Genomic DNA, 19,500 nt, shown 5'->3' with positions numbered 1-19,500 from the left:
TGATATTGTGCACTCGAAGATCATACGTTTTTGATATCAGGCGCGAACGCGCGATATTGGTCATATTGGTCTGATAAATTCTAAAATCTAGTGTGGTGTTTGTGGTGTAGTGTTTGTAGACTTTAACTTTGTTGCGAAACACAGTTTGGGAAACATTGTACTAACACAGTTTGGGAAACATTGTACTAACACAGTTTGGGAAACACTGTACTAACACAGTTTGGGAAACACTGTACTAACACAGTTTGGGAAACACTGTACTAACACAGTTTGGGAAACATTGTACTAACACAGTTTGGGAAACACTGTACTAACACAGTTTGGGAAACATTGTACTAACACAGTTTGGGAAACACTGTACTAACACAGTTTGGGAAACACTGTACTAACACAGTTTGGGAAACACTGTACTAACACAGTTTGGGAAACACTGTACTGACATAGTTTGGGAAACATTGTACTAACACAGTTTGGGAAACATTGTACTAACACAGTTTGGGAAACACTGTACTAACACAGTTTGGGGAACATTGTACTAACACAGTTTGGGAAACACTGTACTAACACAGTTTGGGAAACATTGTACTAACACAGTTTGGGAAACATTGTACTAACACAGTTTGGGAAACATTGTACTAACACAGTTTGGGAAACACTGTACTAACACAGTTTGGGGAACATTGTACTAACACAGTTTGGGAAACACTGTACTAACACAGTTTGGGAAACATTGTACTAACACAGTTTGGGAAACATTGTACTAACACAGTTTGGGAAACATTGTACTAACACAGTTTGGGAAACATTGTACTAACACAGTTTGGGAAACATTGTACTAACACAGTTTGGGAAACATTGTACTAACACAGTTTGGGAAACACTGTACTAACACAGTTTGGGAAACATTGTACTAACACAGTTTGGGAAACACTGTACTAACACAGTTTGGGAAACATTGTACTAACACAGTTTGGGAAACATTGTACTAACACAGTTTGGGAAACACTGTACTAAGTTAATGTCTCTACTGTTTCGCAGATAGGTCTATTGTAAAATGTTTGTAAAATGTTTTAGATGTTTCAGATATTCACTCAGGGCCGGATTTATGTAAGTGGAAGCCCTAGGACTTTTGTGGAGGCCCCTACACTTTTTGGAAAGTTTGAATAAAAACCCATTTATGAATACAAATGCTTATAGCTAAAAGCAGGCCAATTTTTGAGCAGAAGACAAGGAAGTAGGTGTACATTTTATACCATTTCATTCTTTGACAAAAATAATTTAATATGCAAATTTGTGTACAACAAATTTGTCTATTTTTGAATTTGTAGAGGGTAAGACAATCGATCCCGAACAGCAATTATATATGGGCCTAACCACGACAGTGTGGCTAAGTATAAAGAGTTAAAGTATTAACCACCACAGTGTGGATAAATATTAAAAGTTAAAGTATTAACCACGACAGTGTGGAACATTTTTTAAAGCTAAAGTATTACCTAACTACGGCAGTGTCGCTAAGTATTAAGAGTTAAAGTATTAACCACGGCAGTGTTGTTAAGTATTAAGAGTTTAAGTATTAACCACGGCAGTGTTGCTAAGTATTAAAAGTTAAAGTATTAACCACGGCAGTGTTGCTAAGTATTAAGAGTTAAAGTATTAACTACGCAGTGTCGCTAAGTATAAAGAGTTAAAGTATTAACTACGGCAGTGTCGTTAAGTATTAAGAGTTAAAGTATTAACTACGGCAGTGTCGCTAAGTATTAAGACTTAAAGTATTAACTAAGGCAGTGTGACTAAGTATTAAAAGTTAAAGTATTAACCACGACAGTATGGCTAAGTATTAAAAGTTAAAGTATTAACCACGACAGTGTGGCTAAGTATTAAAAGTTAAAGTATTAACCACGACAGTGTGGCTAAGTATTAAAAGTTAAAGTATTAACCACGACAGTGTGGCTAAGTATTAAAAGTTAAAGTATTAACCACGACAGTGTGGCTAAGTATTAAAAGTTAAAGTATTAACCACGACAGTGTGACTAAGTATTAAAAGTTAAAGTATTAACCACGACAGTGTGGCTAAGTATTAAAAGTTAACGTATTAGCCATAGAAATGAAAAAAAATGTTAAAAAAAAAATTATGACCTATCGAAATTCTATGATTTTGAAACAAAAATTTCTATTCTGGTTGTTCCCGTGGCAGTAGCCCCTAATACCCTCCCTTAACTCCGCCCCTGGCAGGGTATGAACCCAGGACTATTGAGACGACCGACCGACAGCCCAGCGCGCATACCCACGACCAAGCAGCCAAATAATACAAACATACTAACAAGTCTGTGGTTGCCGACAAGGGTTGTAAACTTCAAAACGTTTAGAAATCAAACTAAGTTTTCCATATGTGCTACAAGATCTATTTTGTTTCAATCTCAACTGATAGGTGTGTGAGTGTGTGTTTTCCTCATATGTCCACAGACAAAGCCCACGTGATACTACTCGGCAGGACATATTTGTCCCGCAGGTCATAGATTAACTTGAGAGCTACATGCTTGCTTAACGCTCCACTGAATCACGAACAGACGACAATGTGTTACATTGTAGTTTCCACATGTAGAAAGATCTAATAGTGGTCCATGTATTATTAATGTAAAACCAGGTGTACAGATCTAGACTAGTAATCGACCATCAATACCAATGTAAAACCAGTTGTACTGACGCAATAAAGTCAGAATTAAAGAGTTGAAGAGCATGCTATAAAAATTAAATTTATATTCCAACAAGACCGCTTTTATAACAAAAAAAACTAGTGTATTTAAAGACTAAAGCAATTATCCAAAAAGTTTACGAAAATGATAATGAACATCAATGACAGCACATATCCAGTGACAGCTACTATAAAATGACATCAGCCATGAGCATCTTTCTCTCTCTAGGCACCATCAAAATATAATATATATGATCCATTTCCCTTTACACACACATGGTCCATTCCCTCACATAAACACACACATTTAGCTAACGTCTTTACAACTGACATAAGTTGTCTACTTACCAAACAAAGGGTACTGCCCTAGGTTGTCTACTTACCAAACAAAGGGTACTGCCCTAGGTTGTCTACTTACCAAACAAAGGGTACTGCCCTAGGTTGTCTACTTACCAAACAAAGGGTACTGCCCTAGGTTGTCTACTTACCAAACAAAGGGTACTGCCCTAGGTTGTCTACTTACCAAACAAAGGGTACTGCCCTAGGTTGTCTACTTACCAAACAAAAGGTACTGCCCTAGGTTGTCTACTTACCAAACAAAGGGTACTGCCCTAGGTTGTCTACTTACCAAACAAAGGGTACTGCCTTAGGTTGTCTACTTACCAAACAAAGGGTACTGCCCTAGGTTGTCTACTTACCAAACAAAGGGTACTGCCTTAGGTTGTCTACTTACCAAACAAAGGGTACTGCCTTAGGTTGTCTACTTACCAAACAAAGGGTACTGCCCTAGGTTGTCTACTTACCAAACAAAGGGTACTGCCTTAGGTTGTCTACTTACCAAACAAAGGGTACTGCCTTAGGTTGTCTACTTACCAAACAAAGGGTACTGCCCTAGGTTGTCTACTTACCAAACAAAGGGTACTGCCCTAGGTTGTCTACTTACCAAACAAAGGGTACTGCCCTAGGTTGTCTACTTACCAAACAAAGGGTACTGACTTAGGTTGTCTACTTACCAAACAAAGGGTACTGCCCTAGGTTGTCTACTTACCAAACAAAGGGTACTGCCCTAGGTTGTCTACTTACCAAACAAAGGGTACTGCCTTAGGTTGTCTACTTACCAAACAAAGGGTACTGCCCTAGGTTGTCTACTTACCAAACAAAGGGTACTGCCCTAGGTTGTCTACTTACCAAACAAAGGGTACTGCCCTAGGTTGTCTACTTACCAAACAAAGGGTACTGACTTAGGTTGTCTACTTACCAAACAAAGGGTACTGCCTTAGGTTGTCTACTTACCAAACAAAGGGTACGGGGATCCATCTTTGCCGCTTCTGACCCAGAGTTGAAAGTTCTGTACTTCATTTGGCTAAAGTGAGACAAATTAGGAAACCTAATATTAGTCAGGAATTATAGTTGTGTTTGAGACAGGAAGAGGAAAGGTCAAAGTTCAAAGAGTCTTAGACTCAACTCTTAGGACAATTACGAAGAAGAAGAAGAAGAATAGCTTGCACTAATTGAAACTAATTATCTAATTAACCACTGTTACGTGCGCATGTTAGTGTAAATGTGGAACGGTGCGAATGCGTGTTGAAAGGAGAGCAGAACCAAAATGGAGAAATAGAAACGAAATAGTGTTCTAGTGTTCATGGACATTAAATGAGTTCTAAACGATGACGTTGTTGTTTTAGTGTTCATGTACTGTTCAAAGAGTCGCATCTCAGAAAGGAACGTAACAAGTAGCGCCCAATGTAAAGGTAAAACCTACGTAGTCCTTTATACACAGTTGATCTCCTGTCAGCAGACAGTAGAGATATTATAGTCTAGATCTAGCGACAGGATACTATTCAATTTGATTAGTAGTAATAGAAAATGGCGGACAAGGCTGAGGTAGCAGCATTGAAAGAAGAAGGGAGGTTATTGGAGCTTGAAGGGGCGGAACTAAGAAAATACGTACAAGAAAGGTTGATGGAGAGGGAGAGATTAGCAATGGAAAGAGAAAAAGAAAAGGAGAGATTAGACATGGAGGACAAAAGAGAAAGAGAAAAAGAAGAGGAGAGATTAGACAAGGAGGACAAAAGAGAAAGAGAAAACGAAAAGGAGAGATTAGACAAGGAGGACTAAAGAGAAAGAGAAAAAGAAAAGGAGAGATTAGACAAGGAGGACAAAAAAGAAAAGGAAAGAAAGAGAAGAGTTAGCTATGAAGGACAAAAGAGAAAGAGAAGAGTTAGCTATGAAGGACAAAAGAGAAAGAGAAGAGTTAGCTATGAAGGACAAAAGAGAAAGAGAAAAGTTAGCTATGAAGGACAAAAGAGAAAGAGAAGAGTTAGCTATGAAGGACAAAAGAGAAAGAGAAAAGTTAGCTATGAAGGACAAAAGAGAAAGAGAAGAGTTAGCTATGAAGGACAAAAGAGAAAGAGAAAAGTTAGCTATGAAGGACAAAAGAAAAAGTTGAAAACAGACCAAGGAAAAGAGAGTGATAAAAGAAAGAGTGACACTACAGGAAATAAACTGGCAAAATATAAAGGTTTGATATTCAACGAAGACAAAATGGACATTGACATTTTCCTGAAAAGGTTCGAAATAGAAATGAGAGAACTGGGAAAACCCTGAAGACAAATGGACATTCTTATTGTCAAGATCATTTACAGCGGAGGTGCCGTCAAAAATATGTATGAACCAGGGTAACTATAGTGTTGTGAAAGAACAACTACTTCGAACTTTCGGGAAAACAGAGGCTTTCTATCGCCAACAGTTTGTCCATTGTGAATTAGAACCAGAAGATGACCCGCAGACATTCCTGGACAGAATGAGCAGCTATTTCGATAACTGGATAGAAACCGCTGAGGTAGAAAAAAACCTTTGACACGTGCGCATGTTAGTGTAAATGTGGAACGGTGCGAATGCGTGTTGAAAGGAGAGCAGAACCAAAATGGAGAGATAGAAACGAAATAGTGTTCTAGTGTTCATGGAAATTAAAATGAGTTCTAAACGATGACGTTGTTGTTTTAGTGTTCATGTACTGTTCAAAGAGTCGCATCTTAGAAAGGAACATAACAACCACATATCTGCATCTAGAGGTGAATACACAAAATAATATTTTTTTTTTATTTTCTAGTTTCAATAGTAAGAGTAAGTGGAATACTTACTATGTATTTGAAAACTTGTATATAGATATCACAAGGCTAATGATTAGTGATAGTTTCATACACTACGACAACTGTAGTCTGCACTACACGAGATTTAGATACATTTTTAAAACAGTGAATCTAAACACAAAGGGGCAGAATATTGATGCTCAGTCTGAGTAAAGACAAACATGGAGAATGAAATTCTCTCCTGCTATTGCTAGCTGCTATTTTAAAGGGCAAAAAATTAACCCGCCAATAGGTCAACATAAACAAAATGCTCTTTGATTTTCGATGGTTAGTTTGGGGATTTGTGGAAGAAATGAAGTCCTTGATGACCCCCCCCCCCCAAGTGGTTAAAGAGTGTTCTCGAAGGGTTTGGTTTTGTGTGTGTGTGTGACTTGAAATCAATCTTGACACTGGTTACAAGAAGAGGAGATGAGAAGACAACAAATTCTATGGAATGTTGAGTGTGTATGTGTGTGTGTGTGTGTGACTTGAAATCAATCTTGACACTGGTTACAAGAAGAGGAGATGAGAAGACAACAAATTCTATGGAATGTTGAGTGTGTATGTGTGTGTGTGTGTGTGACTTGAAATCAATCTTGACACTGGTTACAAGAAGAGGAGATGAGAAGACAACAAATTCTATGAAATGTTGAGTGTGTATGTGTGTGTGTGTGTGTGTGTGTGACTTGAAATCAATCTTGACACTGGTTACAAGAAGAGGAGATGAGAAGACAACAAATTCTATGGAATGTTGAGTGTGTATGTGTGTGTGTGTGTGTGTGACTTGAAATCAATCTTGACACTGGTTACAAGAAGAGGAGATGAGAAGACAACAAATTCTATGGAATGTTGAGTGTGTATGTAGGTGTGTGTGTGTGACTTGAAATCAATCTTGACACTGGTTACAAGAAGAGGAGATGAGAAGACAACAAATTCTATGGAATGTTGAGTGTGTGTGTGTGTGTGTGTGTGTGACTTGAAATCAATCTTGACACTGGTTACAAGAAGAGGAGATGAGAAGACAACAAATTCTATGGAATGTTGAGTGTGTATGTGTGTGTGACTTGAAATCAATCTTGACACTGGTTACAAGAAGAGGAGATGAGAAGACAACAAATTCTATGGAATGTTGAGTGTGTATGTGTGTGTGTGACTTGAAATCAATCTTGACACTGGTTACAAGAAGAGGAGATGAGAAGACAACAAATTCTATGGAATGTTGAGTGTGTATGTGTGTGTGTGTGTGACTTGAAATCAATCTTGACACTGGTTACAAGAAGAGGAGATGAGAAGACAACAAATTCTATGGAATGTTGAGTGTGTATGTGTGTGTGTGTGTGTGACTTGAAATCAATCTTGACACTGGTTACAAGAAGAGGAGATGAGAAGACAACAAATTCTATGGAATGTTGAGTGTGTATGTGTGTGTGTGACTTGAAATCAATCTTGACACTGGTTACAAGAAGAGGAGATGAGAAGACAACAAATTCTATGGAATGTTGAGTGTGTATGTGTGTGTGTGTGTGTGACTTGAAATCAATCTTGACACTGGTTACAAGAAGAGGAGATGAGAAGACAACAAATTCTATGGAATGTTGAGTGTGTATGTGTGTGTGTGTGTGTGAAGGGTGAAGAGGGGAACAAGAGAAGGAAGAAACATAGAACTTTTAAATTTAAAAAAAAACTTTTACAAATTGCGGAATGATCATGGAATCAAACCTTACATCATAATCCATCTGCTCCAGACAAGCTTGTAAGACAGAGTTGGCAGTAGTTGTATTGGTGATAGTAATCTCACAGGTTTTCTGAAATAGTAGTAAATGATATATCTAGTCAGCACATGTATTAGATATATCTAGTCAACACATGCTCTGTATGTACCTCAGTTCCTAGGAACTTCATAACAAAAGATCATTGACATTTGTTTTGAAAATGTTATGCTACTTTGTGTTCTAAAAGACCAACATTCCGCCAAGTCCTTTTCCCACTTTTATTTATTGTGTGGCCTTTCTCTGTAGTTTTCTCTCTTTGTGAAGTCTGTCTGTTCCACACCCTTTTCTCTTCTTCTTTTCATTTCCTACTGGCAGGAGAAACCCAAGTTCTGACTCTATAACCAGGCCTAACATGAGTTTATATTCCTCGTAGCTAGTGACTCTATAATTAGGCCTAACATGAGTTTATATTCCTCGTAGCTAGTGACTCTATAACTAGGCCTAACATGAGTTTATATTCATTTAAAACCCAAAATGGCAGACACCACACAGCAACAAGAGCAGACACCACACAGCAACAAGAGCAGACCACTCAGCAACAAGAGCAGACACCACACAGCAACAAGAGCAGACACTACACAGCAACAAGAGCAGACACTACACAGCAACAAGAGCAGACACCACACAGCATCAAGAGCAGACCACACAGCAACAAGAGCAGACACTACACAGCAACAAGAGCAGACACTACACAGCAACAAGAGCAGACACTACACAGCAACAAGAGCAGACACCACACTACACAGCAACAAGAGCAGACACCACACAGCAACAAGAGCAGACACTACACAGCAACAAGAGCAGAAAATACACAGCAACAAGAGCAGACACTACACAGCAACAAGAGCAGACACTACACAGCAACAAGAGCAGACACTACACAGCAACAAGAGCAGACACTACACAGCAACAAGAGCAGACACCACACAGCAACAAGAGCAGACACTACACAGCAACAAGAGCAGACCACACAGCAACAAGAGCAGACACCACACAGCAACAAGAGCAGACACTACACAGCAACAAGAGCAGACACTACACAGCAACAAGAGCAGACACTACACAGCAACAAGAGCAGACACCACACAGCAACAAGAGCAGACACTACACAGCAACAAGAGCAGACACTACACAGCAACAAGAGCAGACCACACAGCAACAAGAGCAGACACCACACAGCAACAAGAGCAGACACTACACAGCAACAAGAGCAGACACTACACAGCAACAAGAGCAGACACCGAAGCAACAAGAGCAGACACCACACAGCAACAAGAGCAGACACCACACAGCAACAAGAGCAGACACCACACAGCAACAAGAGCAGACACCACACAGCAACAAGAGCAGACACCGAAGCAACAAGAGCAGACACCACACAGAAACAAGAGCAGACACTACACAGCAACAAGAGCAGACACTACACAGCAACAAGAGCAGACACTACACAGCAACAAGAGCAGACACTACACAGCAACAAGAGCAGACACCGAAGCAACAAGAGCAGACACTACACAGCAACAAGAGCAGACACTACACAGCAACAAGAGCAGACACTACACAGCAACAAGAGCAGACACTACACAGCAACAAGAGCAGACACCACACAGCAACAAGAGCAGACACTACACAGCAACAAGAGCAGACCACACAGCAACAAGAGCAGACACCACACAGCAACAAGAGCAGACACCACACAGCAACAAGAGCAGACACCACACAGCAACAAGAGCAGACACTACACAGCAACAAGAGCAGACACCACACAGCAACAAGAGCAGACACCACACAGCAACAAGAGCAGACACTACACAGCAACAAGAGCAGACACTACACAGCAACAAGAGCAGACACTACACAGCAACAAGAGCAGACACCACACAGCAACAAGAGCAGACACCACACAGCAACAAGAGCAGACACTACACAGCAACAAGAGCAGACACCACACAGCAAGAAGAGCAGACACTACACAGCAACAAGAGCAGACACTACACAGCAACAAGAGCAGACACCACACAGCAACAAGAGCAGACACCACACAGCAACAAGAGCAGACACTACACAGCAACAAGAGCAGACACCACACAGCAACAAGAGCAGACACCACACAGCAACAAGAGCAGACACCACACAGCAACAAGAGCAGACACTACACAGCAACAAGAGCAGACACTACACAGCAACAAGAGCAGACACCACACAGCAACAAGAGCAGACACTACACAGCAACAAGAGCAGACACCACACAGCAACAAGAGCAGACACTACACAGCAACAAGAGCAGACACCACACAGCAACAAGAGCAGACACTACACAGCAACAAGAGCAGACACTACACAGCAACAAGAGCAGACACCACACAGCAACAAGAGCAGACACCACACAGCAACAAGAGCAGACACTACACAGCAACAAGAGCAGACACCACACAGCAACAAGAGCAGACACCACACAGCAACAAGAGCAGACACTACACAGCAACAAGAGCAGACACTACACAGCAACAAGAGCAGACACTACACAGCAACAAGAGCAGACACCACACAGCAACAAGAGCAGACACCACACAGCAACAAGAGCAGACACTACACAGCAACAAGAGCAGACACCACACAGCAAGAAGAGCAGACACTACACAGCAACAAGAGCAGACACTACACAGCAACAAGAGCAGACACCACACAGCAACAAGAGCAGACACTACACAGCAACAAGAGCAGACACCACACAGCAACAAGAGCAGACACTACACAGCAACAAGAGCAGACACTACACAGCAACAAGAGCAGACACCACACAGCAACAAGAGCAGACACTACACAGCAACAAGAGCAGACACCACACAGCAACAAGAGCAGACACTACACAGCAACAAGAGCATACACTACACAGCAACAAGAGCAGACACCACACAGCAACAAGAGCAGACACCACACAGCAACAAGAGCAGACACTACACAGCAACAAGAGCAGACACTACACAGCAACAAGAGCAGACACTACACAGCAACAAGAGCAGATACCGAAGCAACAAGAGCAGACACCACACAGAAACAAGAGCAGACACCACACAGCAACAAGAGCAGACACTACACAGCAACAAGAGCAGACACTACACAGCAACAAGAGCAGACACCACACAGCAACAAGAGCAGACACTACACAGCAACAAGAGCAGACACTACACAGCAACAAGAGCAGACACTACACAGCAACAAGAGCAGACACTACACAGCAACAAGAGCAGACACTACACAGCAACAAGAGCAGATACCGAAGCAACAAGAGCAGACACCACACAGCAACAAGAGCAGACACCACACAGCAACAAGAGCAGACACTACACAGCAACAAGAGCAGACACTACACAGCAACAAGAGCAGACACTACACAGCAACAAGAGCAGACACCGAAGCAACAAGAGCAGACACCACACAGAAACAAGAGCAGACACCACACAGCAACAAGAGCAGACACTACACAGCAACAAGAGCAGACACTACACAGCAACAAGAGCAGACACTACACAGCAACAAGAGCAGACACCACACAGCAACAAGAGCAGACACCACACAGACACAAGAGCATACACCGAAGCAACAAGAGCAGACACCACACAGCAACAAGAGCAGACACCAGAAATTCAACAATCATCAGTAAACACTAGAATGCCCAATCACAGTAACTGATAACAATAAGCTTTTTTTTTAAATTTAAATTTATGAAACATGTACATACATACACATTTTAATAACAATACTCATTGTAGAGGGGGAGACCATTTGTGTAATGGCTAAAATGGCTGTGTGCCAGTTACCTAAGACCTAACCAATCATATGTTTCACTTTATTAACTGCGTTGTTGTTTTTTTAGCGTCATCTTGGACTTCATTGTTGTAATGTGATACAGCAAGCTTGGAGGGCGCTGCCTGTAATGTGAGGCTTAGTGAAGATATTTCCAAATACCAGTCTGGTAACGTCATATAACAATGGTTAGTGTTTGACATGTTTCGAATGTTTCACAAAGTACAAAGATTATCACATCCTAGCCAAAACCTCCTGCAGGACGGCGGTGGATGGAGTTCAAACCTGGGACCATCTTACACAATCCAGAACGTATTCCACAAGACCAGATTCCTCTGCTGCCCGAGAAGTAAGTTCAGATCAAGTGTGATTCCTAATTTGAATGTCCTTCAATACAAATCTGTTAATACAATGAATGACTGTGTTTGGGCACAAAAAGGTTCTTGTTCATAAATTTTCTATCATTTTATCCCTTGAGTTCCAGTGTCTTCTCTAGCTTTCAACTTGCATCCCATGTAATTGGGAAACACTAAGTAGATGATTGTGACTCTTATAGTAACTCTTAGCATCTAGTGTGTCAACAAAAAGGAAATCTTACCTTCAGTAAATCTCGTGAGACAACAGTCAGTGGAACACAGACATTGGAGTCTTTGGATTTCTCTTCTGTCATTCGTCTGATAGAAACAGTCAATAGTTAAGAGACTAGACACTCATACCAAGATATTTTTCAAAACAATCATTCAAAGAATCCACTAGTCAGAAACTTACTCAGATAAGACCTTGAACCAATCGCCCTTGACCTCTTCACTGGGAAATATGGCTACGTAGTTAGTTGTGGGCCAGCCCAGAACAAAAGATCGTTCTGCTGGTGTGGAACTCTCAAAGACTTCATCATTGCCTGCAGCTAGCCACAAATCTCGCAGAGATACTTTATACTTCAACTTGAACACAGTGTTGGTTCTAGAAGGGCAAACAACAAGAATGACGCACACTTTAATAAGTGTCTAGGTTTATTAACCATTATCTGCTTTGATAGGAAGGGGAACAGAAAGAAGGGAAGCAATACATATAGTATAAAGTTTGACCTTTTCTTGTTGTCATTCTTTAAAGACTTTTACGTTTTTTGATCTTTCTAGACTTCACCTAAGTTGTGGCCTATCTGGCAGTTTGTCATGAAATGATCTATTCATTTTGATCTTTCTAGACTTCACTTAAGTTGTGGCCTATCTGGCAGTTTGTCATGAAATGATCTATTCATTTTGATCTTTCTAGACTTCACTTAAGTTGTGGCCTATCTGGAGTTTGTCATGAAATGATCTATTCATTTTGATCTTTCTAGACTTCACTTAAGTTGTGGCCTATCTGGCAGTTTGTCATGAAATGATCTATTCATTTTGATCTTTCTAGACTTCACATAAGTTGTGGCATATCTGGCAGTTTGTCATGAAATGATCTATTCATTTTGATCTTTCTAGACTTCACATAAGTTGTGGCCTATCTGGAGTTTGTCATGAAATGATCTATTCATTTTGATCTTTCTAGACTTCACATAAGTTGTGGCATATCTGGCAGTTTGTCATAAAATGATCTATTCTTTTAGATATTAACCCAATTCTCGTCCAGTCAGAAGGTTGGCTTGTTCAGTGTATCCATCATGCCTAGATTGCTATGAATAGAATCTAGTAGACCATCTCATCATTTCATCCACTGTAATGTTTCAAGGTGACCTGGTAGAGATGGGAGTCAATTCTAGCCAGAACATGAGCAAGTATTTCCAGCAGAAACTGCAAGTAAAGCCAAACACTTATATATCATCATATTAACTCAATACTATTAGAACATTGAGAGGTGCTGTGGTTGAGTGGTAAAGCGCTTGGCCTCTGAACCGAGCTGTCCTGGGTTCGAATCTTGGCAAACAATGGGATTTTTAAATTTGGGATCTTGAGGGCGCCTGTGAGTCAACCCAGCTCTAATGGGTACCTGACATTGTTAACCTTAGGCAACAGAAACAGATGGCCTTTACATCATATGTCCTGTAAAGTCTGAAAAGGGTACTTTACTTTTTTTTTATTAGAACATAGAGATTTTGTTGAATACTTTGGCTTTTAAAAAAACTACAATGTTAACTTCTGTTTTGACTTACTTGCATTTAGCAACCAGCAGAAGATCAGATAATAAAAACAAATAGCGTTCTTGTGTTTGCATTCCCTACAGAGAAAGAAAGAAATGTGCCCATGATACTTTCATAGGAAAGTTTCAAGTCAAGTAGCAACATTGAAATATATAACATAATAATAAGTATGCACTCAAAAAAAAAAAAGAAACATTTATGTGTCTAAATATAAAGAAAGTTCAGTGTAATCTAACTGATCAAAGTATTTTCTCTAGAACTCACAGCTGCTAGTCTGACGGAGGTTTCTTTAACCAACAAGCGACTGAAATCTCTGGATGTTTTGATTAATTGAAAATCTGATTTTTGTGGTATGCCTGACGTGGACCTAAACAAAACAAAAGATAATTATAATTCTATTTTTACGTTAATGATGCTTTAATTAGCTATTCAAATGAACTTTTGAACTTTCAACATTTGTTACACATACCAGCGTGAACCAGCAGGTGGTTTGAACAAAACGGCACTTGAAAAAGATGAGTTGCTTGGTGAATGATCCATTTCAATAACCTGCAGAAATAGATTGAAACATCAACTGACAGTGGTGCATTGCAGCTAATGAGATTTCACTCATTGTATCTGTAGTTTTTTTTTTAAAGGATGCTACTTGCAGGGGGAAAAATGAAACAAATGATTCTCTATCTTATAGCCTACATGTGTGACAACATGACCGTGACAACATGGCCACAGATAGAAATATGAGCTCTGTGGGCACATTCCAAAGTATGGGTTTAATGAGACGCATACATTCAACAAATAGTATTACTGAATCAACGCAAAAAAAAAAAAAAAAATGGCCAGTATTTAAAATGTACTTGTTCCTCCAGGAAGGACATTATCTAGGTGACTGGTGACTGTAAAAAATTACTGAAGTTGAGAACCAAACTAACTACAGTTCCAAGTACCATGCAAACCTAATAATACTAAGGCTTGTCTTTAAGTACCAAGATTAATGAGGAATGCAGTATTTACCATGGCTACGCAATACAACTGCCACCTACATATTCTGTTACATCCAGGGGCAGACATAAACATTTTCCGCCGGTGGTCGATCTAGATTCTTCTTTTACCGCCTACTTCCGTCCAAAGCAGTGGATTTTCTATGGGCCTCAAATGTGTATCCAGCGGACTTTGTAAGTAATCTTCAGCTGTCTCATTCCGAAGTCGCCTGCAGCCAGGTGCTCTCTTTTATGTCAGTTAAAGCAAGTTGGCGCCTAAGCTGGTCTTTAAAGCGTTTCCGTGGGGCATTTCTGTTACTTCGACCCACTTTCAGCTCACCTAGAAGGACAGCTTTTGGTATACGTTGGTCCCCATACGGAATACATGCTCTGCCCAGCGTAACTCTAGGACTATAAGAACTATAATAACTATAAGACTATACTGTTAATACCAGCGCTCGCAATGACATCGCTGTTTGTAGTGCGATCTTGCCACAGTATGTCAATGACGGAGCGCAAGCATCTTTGGTGAAAGCGTTAAAGAAGTTTTAGTTGATTTCTGTATAACGCCCATGTCTCAGATCCATATAGAAGGGTTGAGAGAACCACCGCTTGGTAGACACTGATTTGTGTACGTAGGTGGAACGATTTATTCCACCAAACTCTCGCCTGGGGGCGTCCAAAAACACTAATGGCTCTGTGAAGTGGTCTACCACGATAAGAGGGTGTGATTTTGATTCTAAGTAGATTTTATTGTGTGACTTCTGGAACATGACTTCTGTTTTCCTGAGGTTTATGGATAAATCAAAAGAGCAACAGCGTATGCAAATTTCTTTTCAGATCGAGTGTATAAACTCCTGAAACCTATCGAGTGTCAATGACATTTTGATATCAATTTGACATTTGAACTTATCACATATTTTAACTTACCACAGAGATGTCATTTGATCTGACATCAAGACTTGAAGTGTCACTCCTGTAGCTATTGGAATCTTCTCGATTATCCACATTACTCTCATGGATTATGTCGCTACCTCTGCTGACAGAGTCATCCATGCTCCTGTCATCCACGTCATTGCCAGTTGTGACATCTATTTCACTTGTCAGGGTTGAACTTGAAATCAAGCTAGCATTATTGTCAATGACCATCTACCGAAAACAAAAACATTAAAAAACTCTTGCATTTTCAGGGGCCATCGTAAAGGGACAAGCGGCTATTAGTTTTGTATAGTCTGTTTGTCAGTCCGTCTGACACGTTTTGATTTTAATCACTAGAAGAGCTAGATATTATTTCACTATTTATTTATTTTTTTTTTTTTGGCTTGCAAAGTTGAGGTGCAAGGGCTACTACTTCTGACAGCGATCCGTTTCATTGTTTAAATGAAATATTCAAGCCTATTTTTTAAAAATACATCTCTTTTAAAACAGTAGCACTGGCGGATCCAGGGGGGGGCGGTAGGGGCGATCGCCCCCCCCCCACTCGGCCGACCCCCCCCCCCAAAGGGGGGAGCGGACGAACTTTAGTATGGGATTCACACAATTTGTATACGAATTTATTACTTATGTTAAAAATATATACTAATTATTTATATTTCAACCTATTTTTAGATTATTTCGCCCCCCCCCTCTAGTATGTTGGCCGATTTGGTGGGGTCGGGAGGGGGCGATGGTATCAATCCCGCCCCCTCCCCCCTTAACTTTCGAGTGGGGGGGGCGGTCCAATTTATTGATAGAAATCACAGCCTGCTAACAAAATCAATTAAATATCTATATCCTTGTAACTTGTTATTGATATTTTAACCGATCTTTATATTATGTCGTTCCCTGTTTGCCGATTGGTGGGGGGAGGGGACGAATACCTCTTCTGCCATTCCCACCTAAACCCTTTGAGTGGGGGGGGGGGCCGGTCCGTTTTTATTGAGAAATCATAGTTTGTGAACAAAATTAGTTGAATTAATATATAAATTTTATATTATGTCGCTCCCTTTCTGGTATTTTGGCCGATTCGGTGGGGTGAGGGGGGGTGGCGATTGCATGTACTGCCCTTCCCACTCTAGCCCTCTGAGTGCTGGGGGGGGGCGGTCCTATTTTTGTGGAGAATCATAGTTTGTGAATAAAATTAGTTGAATATCTATATAATATAAACTACGTATTGATATGTGACCCATTGTAAATATGTCGTACCACACTCTAATCTCAAATTGTATCATTAGTAAATTTAAATGAAAAAGGGTTATACCAGGTGGGAGGGGCGATACATGCAATCGCATTTCCCCCATCGGACAAATCAATACTTTTTAGCGGCCCCCGAAAGGGGAAAAGACGCTATTAGTTTTGTGCGAAATGTCTGTCCGTCTGTCCCGTTTAGATCTCGTAAACTAGAAGAGATATTGAAAATCCGACTTCACAATATTTTAGACCATTCAAAGTTCTGATGCAACGGCTACTTTTTTTTTTCCTGAAAGCGAAAATTCTAATTTTTAAAAATCAATTATGCAAGAAGTTTTTTATAAGAAAAAGCTAATTAGTATGCATTATATGTTACACCTAATTTAAGACGAATAGTAATCTTATAAACATCATTTTCGTAAACACTTTTTTATATAGCGGAAATTTTTTTTTTTTTTTTTTTTTTTGAGAATTCGAAAATGAGATTGAACCTTTTCAAAGAAATTAACTTACTTAGTTCGAACCGAGGGTCCCGGGTTCGAATCCTGGTGAAGACTGGGATTTTCAACTTCTGAGTCTACCCAGCTCTAATGGGTACCTGACATTAGTTGGGGAAAAGCAAAGGCGGTTGGTCGTTGTGCTGGCTACATGACACCCTCGTTAACCGTAGGCCACAACGACAGATGAACTTTACATCATCTGCCCTATAGACCACAAACTAGTTAGGCCAGGTTCACATCTAACTTTACATTCACTTTCACGTATCCTTTGATCTGCGGGACGGTTGGGGCACTACACAAGATCTGTTAACCTTCTTTCTCCATTCTTATCTTTCATTTGTCTTTGATATAATTTCATTCGGATGTTCTTTCTGAAAATATTGAAGCCTACCTGGGTGGACCACTGGTCGTGCGATTTGCGCGCTGGACTGTCGTTTGGATTTATCGACGATCGAAGGTTCAAACCCTGCCTGCTCCCATCCCCCGTCGTCCTGCGGGAGGTTTGGACTAGGAAGTAAACTATCTTCAACTCTGAAGGATTATCCGAATTATGTAAAACATTTTACTTCGGGGGCCGATTTTGAGTTTGTGTTTCCACACAAACTTTCTTTTGTAATTCTTTTTGTATTATAGTTAAGAAATTACAAAATTAAAAAAATCTGTCACTAATATAATTTATATATACTATAAATTAAATTCTTATATCGAGTCGCCCCATACCTATTCTTTAATGCCAAATGCAATCTTTAGCAGAAATTAGTAAAGGAGCGAGGATTAATCGTTTTCACTCTACCGCCATTCCCATTTCCAGACAGAGTTTTTGTAATTTCACATGAAGTTATCATAAGTATTTTAAGAAAGACTTTGCATTGGAAAAGTTAGAATTCAAACGAAATTTTTCAGTATAAGAGTCATGATTGAGATGAGTTCTAAACTCAAATAACGTTTTCATAGTCGCCTTTTCCCAACCTTTACTCAATCTGATATTTTTCTAGCTAAATAAATTTGGGACTATAACTCACAATTTATGCTAGAGTTTTCTTGAATACTATTTATCGAATAAGTTTTTTTTCGGCGGCGATCCTCAAAGCAAAAATCTAAATACGTGGAGTATCCTATCTTTTCAAGGAACAAATCGGTTTTATTTGCAATGTATTATGGGTCTATAAATTCAAATTAGAATATTTTTCAAGTACAACATTATTCGAAAGGTCGTTTTTTAATAGTATGAATAATGAGCTTCAGGTCAGGAGAATGCGTTTCTGCAGTGAAGAATGCAAGAAAACGCTTTTGGCGTCGGGGGCTTCGCCCCAAACTCCATTTATGAGTAATGAGTTGTAGATGTCAGGAGAATGCGTTTCTGCAGTGAAAAAAGCAAGAAAACGCTTATGGCGTCGGGGCTTCGCCCCGAACTTCACCAGAGAACCTTATAGCGCTGCCCCAGTTGTTTTGTTTTTCTCCGAAGGTTTAGAAATGCTGCTTTTTTATTCTCATATATATATATATATATATTTATATATATGTATATATATATATATATATATATATATATATATACATATATATGTGTGTGCGTGTCTGTGTGTGTGTGTGCGCGCGCGCGCTGTATGCACGTTTATGCGTAGGGTTAGGGTTTACTGGGCGTTAGGGTTAGGGTTTACTGGGCGTTAGGGTTAGGGTTTGGAAAAAAATCGCCCCCCCACTCCAAAGTTCTGGATCCGCTAGTGAACAGTAGGCCTACATAAATACCAAAGAAAGATAATTTGAATACACTTCGCCATCGTGTGGCATTTATACGTCAGTTGTCAAAATAATGTTACACAAATATAACTGTATTACTTATATATCTGTTAATAAAACAGCACCAAAGAATGCAGACTGTATTTACATATCTTGAATCATTTCCAGCGAGATTTATGATGCAGTGATTCTTTTGACAAAGTCTGTCTGTCTGTCTGATACAAATTTCGTAAACGTTTTTTTTTTGTCCCACTTGCCATTCTCGGATCAAGTTGAAATTTTGCTCAATTATGAATGAGTCAATAAAAAAAAAAGTAACCAAAATAGTTAATTAACTAGTGATAATTAATTAATTTTCTTTATATAGAAAAAGGGAGTAAAATCTTGCAGCGATTATATATGGCTGTGATTTTGCGGTTCTTCCCCTTAGATAAATTTCTTTTGTCTACTTGTTTAAAAAAATGTTCACGCCGGTGACAAGCAGGACCTTGCGCCTTGTTTGTGATCGCAGGCTGTTGTGATTTAAATTCACATTTTTGTAGGGAGGGAGTTTGAATTTTGGTTCGCTTGGTGTTAATAGC

At 39.7% G+C, this 19,500-nt stretch overlaps 1 protein-coding gene across 10 annotated transcripts in view; it reads right to left on the bottom strand.

Moving 5' to 3' along the window:
* The window catches only part of LOC106051067 (uncharacterized), a 124,618-nt gene that overhangs the window by 26,368 nt on the left and 78,750 nt on the right, over positions 1 to 19,500 (bottom strand). For all 10 annotated transcript variants that reach the window (XM_056032755.1, XM_056032756.1, XM_056032757.1 and 7 more), the window contains 8 exons: positions 15,441 to 15,659; positions 14,003 to 14,082; positions 13,798 to 13,900; positions 13,546 to 13,610; positions 12,171 to 12,362; positions 12,001 to 12,076; positions 7,548 to 7,628; positions 3,986 to 4,055 (listed from right to left, as the gene is read on the bottom strand). In XM_056032755.1, coding sequence (XP_055888730.1) covers positions 3,986 to 4,055; positions 7,548 to 7,628; positions 12,001 to 12,076; positions 12,171 to 12,362; positions 13,546 to 13,610; positions 13,798 to 13,900; positions 14,003 to 14,082; positions 15,441 to 15,659 — 886 coding nt within the window. The remainder of the gene's footprint in view (positions 1 to 3,985; positions 4,056 to 7,547; positions 7,629 to 12,000; positions 12,077 to 12,170; positions 12,363 to 13,545; positions 13,611 to 13,797; positions 13,901 to 14,002; positions 14,083 to 15,440; positions 15,660 to 19,500) is intronic.

This window comes from Biomphalaria glabrata, chromosome 6, assembly GCF_947242115.1.
Source record: "Biomphalaria glabrata chromosome 6, xgBioGlab47.1, whole genome shotgun sequence".
Lineage (NCBI taxonomy): Eukaryota > Metazoa > Mollusca > Gastropoda > Planorbidae > Biomphalaria > Biomphalaria glabrata.
This window is presented reverse-complemented; position numbering and strand designations above follow the sequence as displayed.